General features: G+C 39.3%; 2 protein-coding genes across 2 annotated transcripts in view; one reads left to right on the top strand and one right to left on the bottom strand.

Moving 5' to 3' along the window:
- Positions 1-775: 775 nt before the first annotated feature.
- Positions 776-6,667, bottom strand: ddx1 (DEAD (Asp-Glu-Ala-Asp) box helicase 1). The gene is made up of 26 exons (XM_028397068.1): positions 6,575-6,667; positions 6,405-6,456; positions 6,216-6,279; positions 6,093-6,122; positions 5,903-5,999; positions 5,081-5,128; positions 4,908-4,991; positions 4,719-4,802; positions 4,557-4,633; positions 4,395-4,467; positions 4,223-4,299; positions 4,018-4,132; positions 3,742-3,880; positions 3,497-3,557; positions 3,303-3,401; positions 3,130-3,219; positions 2,837-3,025; positions 2,647-2,698; positions 2,410-2,556; positions 2,237-2,328; positions 2,059-2,131; positions 1,876-1,948; positions 1,723-1,765; positions 1,547-1,642; positions 1,346-1,466; positions 776-1,233 (listed from the first exon to the last, which is right to left on the bottom strand). Exons 1-26 carry the CDS (start codon positions 6,588-6,590, stop codon positions 1,103-1,105), a joined length of 2,223 nt encoding a protein of 740 aa, XP_028252869.1. The 5' UTR covers positions 6,591-6,667; the 3' UTR covers positions 776-1,102.
- Positions 6,668-6,887: 220 nt separating this feature from the next.
- Positions 6,888-14,716, top strand: part of nbas (NBAS subunit of NRZ tethering complex) — a 130,764-nt gene continuing 122,935 nt past the window's right edge. The window contains exons 1-7 of the mRNA XM_028397428.1: positions 6,888-7,015; positions 7,555-7,606; positions 7,962-7,998; positions 9,210-9,287; positions 9,889-9,936; positions 10,989-11,032; positions 14,373-14,506. Coding sequence (XP_028253229.1) covers positions 6,923-7,015; positions 7,555-7,606; positions 7,962-7,998; positions 9,210-9,287; positions 9,889-9,936; positions 10,989-11,032; positions 14,373-14,506 — 486 coding nt within the window. The 5' untranslated portion in view covers positions 6,888-6,922. The remainder of the gene's footprint in view (positions 7,016-7,554; positions 7,607-7,961; positions 7,999-9,209; positions 9,288-9,888; positions 9,937-10,988; positions 11,033-14,372; positions 14,507-14,716) is intronic.

The raw sequence follows: 14,716 nt of genomic DNA, 5'->3' as shown, positions 1-14,716 counted from the left end.
TGGCGTGCAAGCTAACTTCACATAATGATTCTCTCCTGTATTACGACGGTGACCACTACTTCTAAAATTCGTACCATGAGTGCTGTAAGTATGTTTTACCTTAAGTTGGCTGTAAGCAGTCGACAGTCGCACCAACAGTCTTCACAATTATTTGCGTTATTCCAAACCACGCCTTGTTTTGCCTCACGACGATTCTCAAGACTCCTAAAAAAAAAAAAAAAAAAAGGTTCGGCTAACAGGAAGTGACGCAAAGGCGCTTGAACTTCTTCTTCTTTTAAATTTATTGGCGGTTGGCAGCCAACTTCCGCCACCTACCGGACTGGAGTGTGGACAGGAGAAGAGCACGTGGACTTCAAAATAAATGGATCATAAAAGTCTTATTTCTACAAATAAATGAGAATTCCCTTCCATTTAGAAAAATAAAAATAAGAAAGACTCATCAAGACTCAATCTCATCAGGGCACTATTGTTTATTTCACAAACGAAATGTCAAGGCACTATTTACTTTTAATTCTTCAAATAAAATACATTTATTCATCCATGTCAATCAGATCATCCAGGCGGACAATCTGACTCCTGAAGAGGAGATGAACTGATCCAGCAGCCGGGGCGGGTGTGGACTGGAAATGCACAGACCAGCTCTAAGCAAAGCACTTCCGGCTTCATCTTTCAAAAATAATACTCCTACCTAAAGTATAATTAATGTTGATCTAATAAGTCCATCCCATAAAATACATATGAAACAATATAAATAAGAATAAGAAAGACTCCAATCTCATCAGGGCACTAGTGTTTATTTCACAAACAAAATGTCAAGCCACTTTTACTTTTACAAATAAAATAAATTCATTCATCCATGTCAATCAGAAAATCAAAAAGTCCTTCAAAATATTTAGGCCAACAATCTCAACAGACCTTCAGGCTAAAAGTTACATCTAATGTAATCGATCACACTGTCTGGTTACCCATACACAGTAGAAATGTTTAACAAACCAAATAAATGAATGTTGACAACTTGTGTAGTTTTGCTTATATTTTATGCCTCTGTGCATTGATTGATTTCTCTTCACTCCACAACAGCAGCCCGCAGTTCTACTGTTGTTCAGAAGGCTCTGAAAAGCTGGTTTGGCATGTATCCCAGGTGGAGGAAGGATGTTTGAGCCTCTCTCTCGAGGCTGGCGAGCTCCTGGACTGTCGGGGCCAGAACATCCACGTGCCCCTTGTAGTTACCACCTAGGCAAGGATGACAATTTGCAGGTGAAGCTCAACATACAGAAAAAGTAGCATGCTGTACGACCTGCCTTGTAAGGCTAAACTGATCATTACAAACGGCGTGAAAACCTACCTCCCAATGCTCTGCGCTGTCCGTAGGTCACCTTTCCATCAAACTCATCCAAAGGTACTTTGATGTCCGGCTCACACTGGGTGATTGTGCACTTTAGATGCTCCTCAATGTCTGACAGGAGCTGTAATCAAACAAGAGAAGCAAAGAAGTTAGAGCTGCGTGTTAAAAAGCTAATGTAACTGATTGCATTTCTGAGCTCACCTCCTTCTCATTGTACCAGATGGTGCAACCTCCGTCCTCCTTAAGTCGGGTGTTGTAGCAACCTCTGCCTCGATTTGGACAAACATGGTACCACACCTGCAAACATACAAAGATGTAACACTATTAAAATATTTTATTTACCAAAAATAAAAGAAGCTGTGGATCATCCAACCAACCTTCTCCTTTTCCATAGCAACCAATGAGATTGCCAGTCCCATCCTGTTAGGTTAAAGGGAAGTGACACAACTTTAACTGGATGTAGTGTTTGCATTCAGACATGAACAAGCTGAGCACTACAATTCACAACATTTCAGACTGTCACTGTTTACCTCTCAGCTCTTCCAACTCTACCAATACGATGGACGTAGTTCTGCTTCTCATCAGGCAGGGTGACATTGATCACTAAAAAAAAAAAACAAGAAAGATGTGAGACTCATTTGATATGTATACATCTACCAAAGTATTCTGATGTAAAAATAATCATTTTAAAAACTTCTGAATCTTTCCACTACCATAGGGAACTCCGCTGATGTCAATTCCTCTGGCAGCCACGTCTGTGCAGATCAAGAGCCTCACTTCTTTTCTCTAGGAACACAAGATGCTGTTTAAGATGTCGGTCAATTGCTTCAGCAATTCATTAGGGCCCGAGCACGAAACGTGCGAGAGCCCTTGTAATTTATTTATTTTTACCTTGAAGCTATCCAAGTTACTTTTCCGCTCATTAGGTTTACGATCACCGTGCAGACAAACACAGGAAAACTGATGACCTTGGCTGTCTGGACCTGAATACAGTGAGGATTATATATTAAAATAAGAATACAGTGAGTAAGAAGTACAGAATTAAATGGTGTCACTCTTCTTACCTCCTCCTTGTTGAATGAAATACTGCTCCATGTTGTCGCAGTCGATCTTGGTGCGACAGAATATAATGGCCTGGTCCATTTTGTGCTCTTTAATGGCCCTCACTGTGTACTCGCCCTTCAGCATCTTGATGGCCTCTGACCACATCTCTAAAATGCAGACACACACATTTATTGCTGCTCATTGAAGCAAAAGAACATCAGTGTTGTTCTCTATGAGATGAGTACATACACCCGTACCTGGAGTATTGATTCCTGGCCTGGTGTTGTCTTTGGCATGAACTTCATCAGTCTACATAAAAAGAAGCAAATCAAAGCTGAAACGAACAATCTTACCCTAAAATTGGAAAAAAATATTGCTGGATTTATGGCCTCAATATTTTCTATTTCTCTTCCTCTATTTTTTGGGGCTAAGCATGAGGGGACTCACCCTGATGTGGTTCTTGCCCATGCGCTCCCAGAGATGGTCGCTCTTAGGATTGACGGGCACCACCACATGGTGGACAGTCTCTGGAACAGAATCCTCCCCCTTCAGGTCGACCCATGTTGGAAAGTGCATGATGCGTTCAGACAACTTCTTCACATCAAATGAATGCAGGGTGGCTGAACACACAATGACCTGGAAAAGACAGCATGAGATCAGCTCATGCACTGATACCTGCAAACCATGTTTGGGTGTACAGACCTGGTATAGCTTGTGTACAAAATTATCTAATGTTTTACCTGTAGTCTCTTGCCATCAGAAGTGACCTGAGGGATTTGATTGTGGATCCTGTTGATAAAGTCTGTATAGCCTGCTGACAGGAGGCCATCCTAAATGAAACCCACAAAATGGTTAAGTAGTTCCACGGACTTAATCAACATTTATTATAATAATGCAGAGGTGTTGCACATACACACTCATCCAGGACCAGAAAGCGGACTTGAGACAGACTAAGTTTTCCAGTGGATATGAGGTCATCCAGTCTTCCAGGTGTTCCCACCACAATGTCAACCTGACACACAGAGACCGAAAAACAAGTTCTAGATTATTAAAGACTCAAACTTGTGTTTTGCAGCAATTCAAATGAATTAAGTACAGATCACACACCCCTTGGTCCAGAACAGCCAGCTGCTCTTTAGCAGCCACACCACCAATCACCAGAAGCTCCCTATAGTGTCAGAATGACAAATTATCGTAGTACTGATGCCTGCATTCAGGTATACACTTATTTGCTGGCTCCACCTGCTGGTATAAAACATGCATTGCAAAAAAAACTAGACAACACAAGGAGCTGAATCTTGGGTTTGTACAAATGCCTACACATCCATCTGTTCTGATCTGTTAGGTCATACCTGAGTTTGGGGTTATCCACATATTTCTTAAACTGCCTGACATTGTTGAACGTTTGCTCTGCCAGCTCTTTAGATGGCTCAATGATCAGAGCTTTTGGTGCATTGGAGGATGCCTTCACCTGACTCACTTTGGCAGAGCCTACACAATCACAGAGACACTTTATTCAACACTGAATACATGCACATACGTGTGTGAGAAAATGTGAAAACTCTTGTCTTTCATTTTATAAGTAGCTACATAACGGCTTAAAATGAAATTAGAATGTATCCACTCACCTGTCTGGGTAGATTTGGCTGTGTGACCCTCTTGTGCCTGGTCTAAGGCCACAAATCCACTCTTAGGGGGATTTTTAAAGGCTTCTCCTCCAAAGTTGAACTTCAGCTCTGCATTCTAACAGACAGACAAGAAGAGCATTTTGTATAGTGTCAGTCTAGCATCTTATGTTATTACTGTGATGTTGTTTTTTTCCCCTGAAAATACCTTCAGCACACAGGAGGCAAAGAAAGGTTGATTCTTAAGATTGTCAGGGATATCAAAGGCCAAACCCAGGTCGTTACCTGAAGATAGATAGAAAAGATGAGAACTTTCCAATGTTTCTAACAAACCTCATACATGTGTATATTCATGATAATTAAACTCAGTGAGGCTGCACCATTCTTGGAGAAGGAAATTTGGGCCTTGTCTAGATCCAGGTAGCATCCAATAGTGTCATGCATGGTAAACTCCTGCAGTGAACATAGATAAACAGAAAAGATGAATCAAATCTATTTTTAACAGTTCTTCAAATACATTAATAACACAGTAAATACTGTACCTCTCCATAGCTGTCAAACTGCTTATTGTTGGATTTCTTTCCAGTGCCTCCAAAACCAAACCCATATTTATCGGTACCTAGGAAGGAAAAATTGAGGCTGGGATTGAATTACTGTTTTGTTGAGACCTGTTGTCATTTCTGCAGCATGGAGACAGAGCCTACCCAAGTCCAGGGACGCCTGACTTGTGGACCATCCAACCCTGCACAGACCCTGGTCATGACAGGCCACCTCATAGTAGTATTTGCCTAACCCCAAAAAAAAGAACAAGAGTAGAAAAGCATAATTAGTTTTGGTGTAAAAATCACTAAATAGCTATATAATAATTGAGAGTAACTGAACCCATTATGTACCTTTAGTTACACCTTTTGTGGAGCGACAGCCATGCCACTCTTTAAACTCCCTGCTCTGGCAGCACAGTCCATCAGGGCCAATTGCTATGCATTGATAAACAAAAAAATGAAAATGCAGAGATGTTGCAAAGAACAAAGAAGCAACACTGCATGGTCCTTAAAGATCATCTTACCAAAGGCTGTACTGCGATCATATGGATTCATTTGCCAGTTGTTGAAAACTAAGACAAACACAAGAAAAAAGGAGCAGGTGAAATATTGACACAGAAACTTTATGTTGTTGTACAGATTTTAGCTGGGATATCAACTGCTGAGTGAAAGCAAGTCTATACAGGTAAAAAAAATTTAAGCACATCACTCCGGTTTTAGCTTCCATTCATTGGCTCCCAGTGCATTTTAGGATTGATTTTAAAATTCTTTTATTTGTTTTTAAATATCTTAATGGCCTCGCCCCACAGTATCTGTCCGACCTGCTTCAGCCATACACTCCCTCACGCTCTCTCAGGTCGGCAGATCAGTCTCTTTTAATAGTCCCACAAACAAAGAGGAAATCTAGAGGTGATCGTGCTTTCGCAGTCACTGCCCCCAAACTATGGAACAATCTGCCCCTGCACATTAGGCAGGCTGACTCTCTTGTAGCTTTTAAATCCTCTTTGAAAACATACCTTTTCTCTTTGGCTTTTAACTCAGTCTGAGATGTTGACTTTTACTGTTTTATGTTTTTACTATGTTTTTATTGTTTTTTTTTTAAATCTTCATGTGTTGTATATGCTTTTGTATTTGTGGACAGCACTTTGGCCAACTGGGTTGATTTTAAAGTGCTCTATAAATAAAGTTGAGTTGAGTTGAGAGTTGAGTATACAACATACACTGTGTACAGTCATACTGCTCACTGTGTACTTTGGATTTTATATACGCTCATATTTTAGTGTGTAACCTGTAATCTGTAACCTCCTTTCCTTTCCTTTGGGATTAATAAAGTCACTGTGACTCACTAGCTCCTCCGGTCTTGATAGAGGCTCTGCCCTTCTTCCCCTCCTGGTGATCCTTCAGGGTCTCGTACACAATCTGGATCACAGGGATGCTGAAGGCCTGAAGATGACATGTGAAACCTGGTGTTTGTTTTCTACATCACAATGCAGTAGTAAAACACATTTAAAAGTTGCATGATGGCTTTGTACTTACACCTGTTTTGCCACTACCAGTTTCTGCTGCCTTAAATACAGAAAAAAGAAAATCCAATTTTGTCAAAATGACATTAGTATAGAGCTGTGTGTAAGGCAGAGGCATGCTAAGAGCAAGGCTTACCATGAGTACATCTCCTCCACCAAGAATAAGAGGGATAGACTCTGCCTGGATGTCTGTAGGTAGCCTAAAAATCAGTGATTGAAATAAATTACTTCAATGTCAACCGTTTAGCTCAAACCAATAGGTAACAAAAATGTATGCTGTTATGGTGCAGTGCATGATTAAGCAGATTAGTAAAACATAACTCACAGCCAGTCCATTTCTTCTACAGCCTGCGCGATCTCAGGCATAACACCCATCTCTGTAAATAAAGAGGCACATTTATTGATTCAAAGAGTTCGCGTATCTGCTAAAAGTTGTCAATACAAGAAATAGCCTATAAATGCAACGCCATTTTGAAGATAATAACTATTTCTTACCAGAAAACGCTGCCATTATTGCTGCTACGAGTGGACCCTAACCGGATGTAACGTGTTCAGATTTTTCGGCACTGTGCAACTCCTTTAGTGACCGGTCCCCCGCACTTACACAACAATGGTTCTGCATCGTTAAACCTTTACGTGTTAGCGTGGTAATTTAACCTAATCTGTAAAGCGAAAGATTAGCTAGGAAGTACATATTTGTATAAACGCAAAAGGCAACCCATAATTATTAATATATTGTTTGTTTTTTTAATAATCGGAACGCTGCAGTTTCAAACGCGCGTCCTCTGCATATTTTGTCCTGTGCTGCTCGCCGTAGGCATTTGACAGTTGTCTTCAGTAAACATGGCTGAAGAAAGCTTAATAGAAGGCGAAGATGAAAACATTTTATACGATTTACTTGTCATTACTGAATGGCCACCAGAGACGGATACTCAGGTTCGTCATACGCGCACTTCTGATTATTTATTTGGATTGTAGGCGTCTTGTTGATGCTCTGTAGCCATTAATATTCAATTATCTTTAGTTGCATAGGGTCAACCACGCAAAGCCACGTAGCACAGTATGTAGATAAGTTATGCTGGCTTTCAACACAACACGAGTTTCACGGTACATTGCAGAGGAGCATGCTTTAATTTGCCTCAACAACCGTAGTCATAAAGTTGTTCCACTGTAAGCTGAAGCGGTTTTGTTAGAACACATTTTGAAATATTTAGCTAGCATACGTATGTACTCTGTAAGGCAAATGCGCCCCAACTTTACAATAAAAGACTGCATTATTGATATAATTGATAATAATAATCAGCATTTCATTATAAACACTGCTAAGAAATGATAAGGAAATTCGCAGCAACTTTTGATTGAGGGAATATAGTTTCCCTACGGGGATTAATGTAATTCTTAATCTATTTAATCTTAATCTTGATCTTAAATCTTAAAGTCAACCTCGCCTGTTCTTTTTTTTTTTGCACTCACAGTTGCGAGGCAACAAAGAGCACAACACTTCTCTGATTGCAAAAGCTGTGACAGGTAAGCTCTGATTTTAGTTCTGATTTTGGCATCCTTGGTGTGAGACTTCACATGTGCAAGGTGCTCATGCACTCACATACGCCCATAATACACACATGAGATACACACATCATAAAGTCTATGCAGGGTTTTTTTTTTCAACTAAAGTATACAATTGCATCAAGATTATTTTCGTCATGCTTCCTGGGAGGTGATCTAGTTTTATATAGCTGTAGTTTTGTATAGGTGTTGTTTAGCTCCAGTAATGAAGCTTCTTTGAATAAAGCATGACAATACCATGAAGTGAAAACAACAACAAAATAAATAGTAAAAACAGTCCAGCTTTCCTGCTTACTAACTGATTTATTTCTTACAGGGCCATTCCGCTTAGTTCTCCACTATCTGTGGTACAGGTGAGTTTGTCACTACTATTCTAACAACAACTATTTTTAAAATATGTTATTCCCTATTTGACTACATTGCTCCCTGAAACAATGTTTATATATGTTTCACTTTTTAAATAAGAATCAGAATTCCATTATTTATCCCAGAGGGGAAGTCCTTGTTGTTACAGACATGCAGATCCAACCAAGTATAAAAGAAAACAATAAAACAATATCTAAATAACTAAGTAGCATTTAATCCCTGAGAAGAACATATTTGCTACTGTATAAACCTTTGCATAGTAAAGAGCATGACAAGAATATACCAGTATGAATGTACAGTGTCTGAGTGACTGTTATGGTTCAGAGTTCAATAGTTTGACTAAATCAGTGCAGATTTAAAGATACTGGCCTTACTCAGGCTTTTCCAGCTACACACTGTCTGATTGAACATGCAGTGTATTTTGAACACAAGTGGCACCAAGGTGTTTTTTTCCTCTTAGCAAGTGTTTTGCTTGCACCATCAATAACCTTGTTGAATATTTAGGCACTTATGTTTCCAGATTTATGTCACAATTCTTTCCCTGTTTTGTGGTGGTGAAAAGATTAGAGATTTCTTTAATGTAACCAGGCTGCCGTCTACATGTCAGATGTTAATTTTTTTAATTTGAAAAAAAAAAAATAAGCCCACAGTTGTAGCACTCGAACTGCTGTTGAATATATATATATATATATATATATATATTAACTAACTATACTGTAAAATTACACTGAGACTGTAATCCTATATAAAAGAAATTAAAAGTGTCGATTATCGCAATTATTAATCTGCCACTTGAGAATATCTAATTAAGTTGAGCTAAAATGTTTTCTCCTCAGAAAGTTATCACATTAAAAAGTTATCACAATAAAAAATAAAGCTGAAAGAAATACATGTTTTAAGCCACCAATTAAAAGAAAAGGGACATAATTCAAAACCTCTGCTGCTCTATTTACAAAATATTAATACATGTTTAAATCTAAATGGGATTTAAATTAAATATTAAATTAAGTTAATTGTATATAATTTAGCTCCGTTTCCACTTTGATGGGACTGTATTATATTATCTAATTTTAATTAAATTTCATATGTTTAAAAATGCATTTTAGACCCTTTGTGAATCCATCGATTGATTAGGATTACTCAGCAGTTTTTGGTCATTCTTCTAATTGTTTTGTTTGTTTGCTCCTCTCTACCCCAGCCCCTCCAGCTCGTCTCTGCCTTTCGGTCTTGTCCGTCTGGCAAACAAGCAGATCAACTGGCAGCTGGTGCTTGCAAGGTGCAACGAAGAACGCACACTCACTCACTCACACACACACACACACACACACACTCTGTGTCTTTATAATCAATACTTAAATTTGGGCTACTTTGTTGCTGACATGCACTAAGCTTTCCTTTCTCTCCCTTTGTGCATTCCCTCAACCAATCATTTAATTGTACTCATTACAACAGACAAACCGAGTAAAAGGGCACTTTTTAATTGACTATCGATTCGCCTGTGTAAGACAGAGTTAAGCGTGGTCAAATGATGCTGCAGATGTCCATTAGTTTGATGTGCTTGATTTCTCTCTGCCCTTATAACCTTCTCTCTCGTTTAATTTCCTCTGAAACTCCCTTTGCTTTGTTTAATGCCCCCAATTATTATTTCTCCTCTTTTCTTCTTTTTTTTTAAAGCCCTCTGGCCTCATTTCTCTTCCCTGCTACTTAGCTATATACATACATACACACAAAACATTCTTTTTTTCTCACACACTGTTCCTTTTGGTTTATAATGAAAGTAACATTTGATGACTTTACTCATCTCACCTGCTGCTCTGGTTTATTTCACCTTCCCTTCGTCTTTTTATTGCTGACCATTCTCTTGTTTTACTTCACAGTAATGGCAAACTGTTGGCGGTGGTTCAGGACCAATGTGTGGAAATTAGGTAATTACTGAACACCGTCCCACTGTTTGAAACACTTTGTGTGTGTGAGAGATTTATTTAAATATATATATGGGATATATCATAGAGAAAGAGAGTGATAGAGAAGCCTTTAATTAATTTGGGGATTTATCACATTGTCATTCAAAGAGTTCCAGTCTCAGCTTGAAACTAAAGAGTAAAAGCCAGTTGTAAAGCATCGGTTTAGTCAGTAACAATATAATCAGCCACAGCAAAGTATAGAAATTAATTTGGCATACCTTTTGTAGCATCCATTGGCACTTCAGGCAAAATAAAATAAAAGGTAACAATTTCAAAATGCTGTCGCTGCATAGATATTTTCAATTGTGAGTTGACGGCCAAAGCATAGGTACGTGTGAGCATGATTGTGCTCATTTTCAGCTGTTGTAATTATTTCCAGACACAAATCCAATTTCCTCCCTCACACACAGAGAAAATACACGTACTCAGTATATTGTGCTCCATTGACATAATGTAATGATTTAAATGGAGCCAAATTGAAATGAAAATCAATAATAAAATGGACCAGGCATACAAATTATAAAGCCTTCCAGGCTCTGGAGGCTAACAAGAGGCACATTCACATTCACTGGGAAGCTTCTGCTCACCTTGGCACCTTTTGGAGGTCATTTTTATACATTCATCAATACAAAAAAAAATGAGGTGCTATGTTTTTTGTTCTAGTTTACCTGATGTAACAACTGGATCTGTTTACTTTGATATCATGGTTTATTCTTGTGACCTGTCTTCACACTGATGTTTTTTAATCACAGTGTTTTATAGCTTTCCTTCATGCCTTTTGTGGAGTTGTGTGAGTGGGTGTTAAGTCAGCTCAAGGCCTCTGAGCTGTGTTATGAGTCTGTCTAAACACTGCCTACTCCCCAAGTGTCTGCCTGATCCATTGAGCTACTTTAGCTGGCAGGCTATCAGTAGCTCTTATAACCTACCTTACACACCACATCCACATCCTTGTCATGTAATGTGATGACACTACTTATAAATTGTTTTTTTACTGTGTGTGTGTTTTTCTTCAGGTCTGTGAGAGATGACTTTGGCTCAGTCATTGGGAAGTGCCAGGGTAAGATATCAATCACACGCTGTAGCAAACTGTAAATGACAACTACATGGCTCACTTCACTAAACACCCCATAAATGCTGTAGTTACTATAAGCAAGTCCAGTCTGGGAATCCTTGTACCACTTTATGTCTTTCTTTTAGGCTGATTTAAGTGAGTTATGGTGCGGTCTTGAATGGCTCTAACAGGGTGTGAATGTGTGGCATTGAGTGTAAATAAAGATGGATGATCCTTTCGTGACATCATCTGTAGGTTTCTGAAAAGTGGTTTTGAGTCTAGTTTTATATATATACACAGTATGGGGCCACTATGGGAAAAGAGGTGGTATAAGTGGAGCTGAGGAAGATGAGTAGTTGCAGGATCTGCCTGTCACTCAAAACAGTTGTGTCTTTGGAAGAAGAGAGGCACCTAAAAATCGAATATTTGCCTTTTTATTAATAGGTAGGTTTCAGAAAAGGCTTAAAAAGTCCTATATGTAGCAGATCGTGGTTCAAGATTAGTCACTAACAAATCAACAATATGCATCATGGTTGCACAACAGTAATGTTGCATCATGTCATTATAAAAAACTAGTAAAAGACGAGAGAAAATTGTTCAACTATACATTCATGCTGTATTGTAAAGATGAATAAATAAGTCTGCTTATGTAATGATTCATTAGTGTTGTCAGATTAGTGTTAATGTGTATGGATTCATTGCAGCCCCACAGTCAGCCGACGTGCTGTCTTCCTCAACTGCTGTTCTCATTTGCTTTTGACAGCAGTCTTAATTTACAGTATGAGTAATACAACAGTACAGTTTGATATGTGTGAAAGTGTGTGCACGCCCATGTTAATACACATCTACTCAGACTTGTTTCAAAGAGAAAAAATATGCCATAGTGGCTAATTAAAAAGTGTGCCGGAGAGACTGTGAACAGCAACGCAGATAATCACCTCAATCCCCTTACACTGCCACTCATTAAACAGCCACATAGTGACTGATAAAAATAAATCATCTTTAGCTGTTGAAATTTCTTCCTGTGCAAGGTTTTAATTGCTGGATATAAACATGGTGAGAAAAGCATTTATTTCGGAAGTAGTTGAGGTGAAGCTGTAGAGCGCATGTCGGTGAAGAAGGCAAGTGTTGGTTTGTGTTATTAGTACCTAAATGGACATTTATTGTTGGTTGGATGTAAACTAGAGTCATCCTCAGGTGGTCATTTGAGGAACTACACCCACACCTTAGTTTCGTGGAGACTACAGTGTAAAATATTGCTAAGTTTTGTCATTGGTGCCCCCTATCTGTGGATGCACGTATACAACAGATTCCATCAGAATGAGGGTAATAATAGTAATAACAGAAAGATAAATTAACTCATGCACATATATTAGTTTAGGCCCAGAAAAACACCAGTGGTAGTTTTATATTGTCTGGATCCACTTCTTGTGTATCATTTTCTTTTGTTTTGAATTTTGTCTTTCATTTTTCCCCCACCCTTCCTCAGTCTGTCTCTCTCACTCTCTCCATCTCCCATTTTTGTTCTGCTCTGGCTTGCTGTCATTGTGGGCCGTTGTTCTAATGGTTCACAGTGTGGATATCAGTAGCCCCTGGGCCCAAGTAAAAACCCCGGCCCTCCCTTCTCTTTTTCTCTCAATTTCATCTTTCTTTCATTTTTTTTTCTTTACTTCATTTCATTTCACGGAGATTTGTCCTAATGGATTTTTGCTATGATCCTGCCTTTAATGGCATTTGCCTTTAATGGACGAGCGTGTGTGGTGTTGGTGTATGCCTTTTTTATTCTTGTGCATGCGCACTTCTTCTTCACTCTCTGCCCCTCCAGAAATCCCCTCAAACCCTCCTCCCTGTCTTCCTCTGTTACAGTGTCTCCCACCTCCTGTTCATTATTCATAAGTGTTGGGCTCTGATAAATGCATCTGCAAGAATCCAGATAGAAGCATCACATTGGGTCATTGGGTGTAATTCTTTTTAACTTCCACTTTACCATGTCTAAAAAAAAATCCATCCAATCTTCCAGCTTCTCACAAAAAAAGCCATCTATGTGGAAATGGAGCCCTCTCAGCTGCACAACAATATACTGTATACGATTCATAATAGGTGATGAGATGGCAAAGGAGGCAGCATGAGAGTGCCAAAAACAAAATGCCAAAAAAAGACTGAAATACGGAGCAAAACAACAAGAGGACATCAGAAGAGACACTTGTTACCAATGGCTTTCATAACGGCTCCATGTTCTTGTCTGCTCCTCCTAAGCTGAGAGTCTCAAAGGTGTGTTAAATCGGCTACTTCCTGGGGTTCTCTCTGATACTTAGGCCTTAAAATTTTGGAGAGCTATTATTTCCCTCAGTGGGTGCTGGATTTATTGTTTTCCTTCTCTCTCTCTCTCTCTCAGCGTCTCCCTTCTTCTCATTTTCCCTCGCTCTCTTTGTCTGTCTTGCCTCCCACTTCTTTCCTTTGTTCTTCATTTAAAATTCTAGTCATACAATATCCAACAGACGCCTCCATTCGTTTGCAGTATTGCCCACCAGGGGTTGCAGCAGCGTTCCTCTGCCAAGAAATTCAGTACAATGAACGCCAATAGCGCCGTTATGTGATATCAACAAAAACATAACTTCCTTTTCATAACTTTATTGCTTAGACACAGCACCCGTGGTATCATATTACGCTTCACACTGTTTTCCAAATGCAAGAAAACGAAGCTTCTGCTAAATGTTGTATCAAGTTGAATGTTTAAAAATGGCATTAAATATTCTCTATTTAAGTCTCACTCCATTTGTTTAATGTGTTGTGAGGTAATCAGGGTTTTCAAACAGACTCAGGATCGGAGGCCACAGACTGCCTGTCCTGGCTCCTCTATCAGAGGGAGGGATGACAGCAAGGCCTTGAGAGAATGCCAGCAGGCACGGATGTGCTTTATCACAGCGATATGGTTACACTCACAGCACTGCTGAGCCAGCAGATTGCTAAAACAGTGGCCCATACTTCAATAAAAGCTTGATTTATGATCTCCATCCTCCTCCTGCTTTCTCTCTGCCTCTCTTTTACTCACTCCCCCTCTCGCTGTGTGCATGTTTGTGTCTTTGCGAAACAATTATTGAGATATTACTCCAGCCATCCTTCATAGATGAATTGAATAGGCCTTAAGGACTCATTGTGATATATGGCATTAGCATTATTTTTGTCCTCCCATCAGTATTCGTCATCAGCACACTACATAACAATGGGGGATTACTGGTTTTCTCATCTGACTCACTTTGTAATGCTCGATCCCTTGAAACTATTGTCACTTGTAATTTCTATCTTATGTTCTATTTCAATTTTCTATTTTTTAAATCTGCCGCAGTCCCAAAGGACCCGAACCCCCAGTGGCGGAAGGTGGCATGGAGTTATGACTGCACCCTGCTGGCCTACGCTGACAGCACTGGCACTGTGCGGCTATTCGACCTAATGGGCAGCGAACTCTTTGTGATTCCGCCGGTAACTATCCGTCCATCACATTAAGCAAACACCATTTTCCTTATGAACGTAACATCTGTCATTGTCCAACTGATGGCAATATGGGCAGACAAGTGCATATTTGCAAAGCCATTGCCCTACAGTACATGCTTTTCATGTCTCTTCTCTTTTTCTTTTGTCAAAATGATGGTACGCTACAGCAGATTTGACTGTATTTGTAACACTTATAAG

This window comes from Parambassis ranga, chromosome 24 (assembly GCF_900634625.1).
Source record: "Parambassis ranga chromosome 24, fParRan2.1, whole genome shotgun sequence".
NCBI classification, from domain to species: Eukaryota; Metazoa; Chordata; class Actinopteri; family Ambassidae; genus Parambassis; species Parambassis ranga.
Note: the sequence above shows the minus strand (reverse complement) of the source record. Positions and strands in the feature narration are given on the sequence as shown.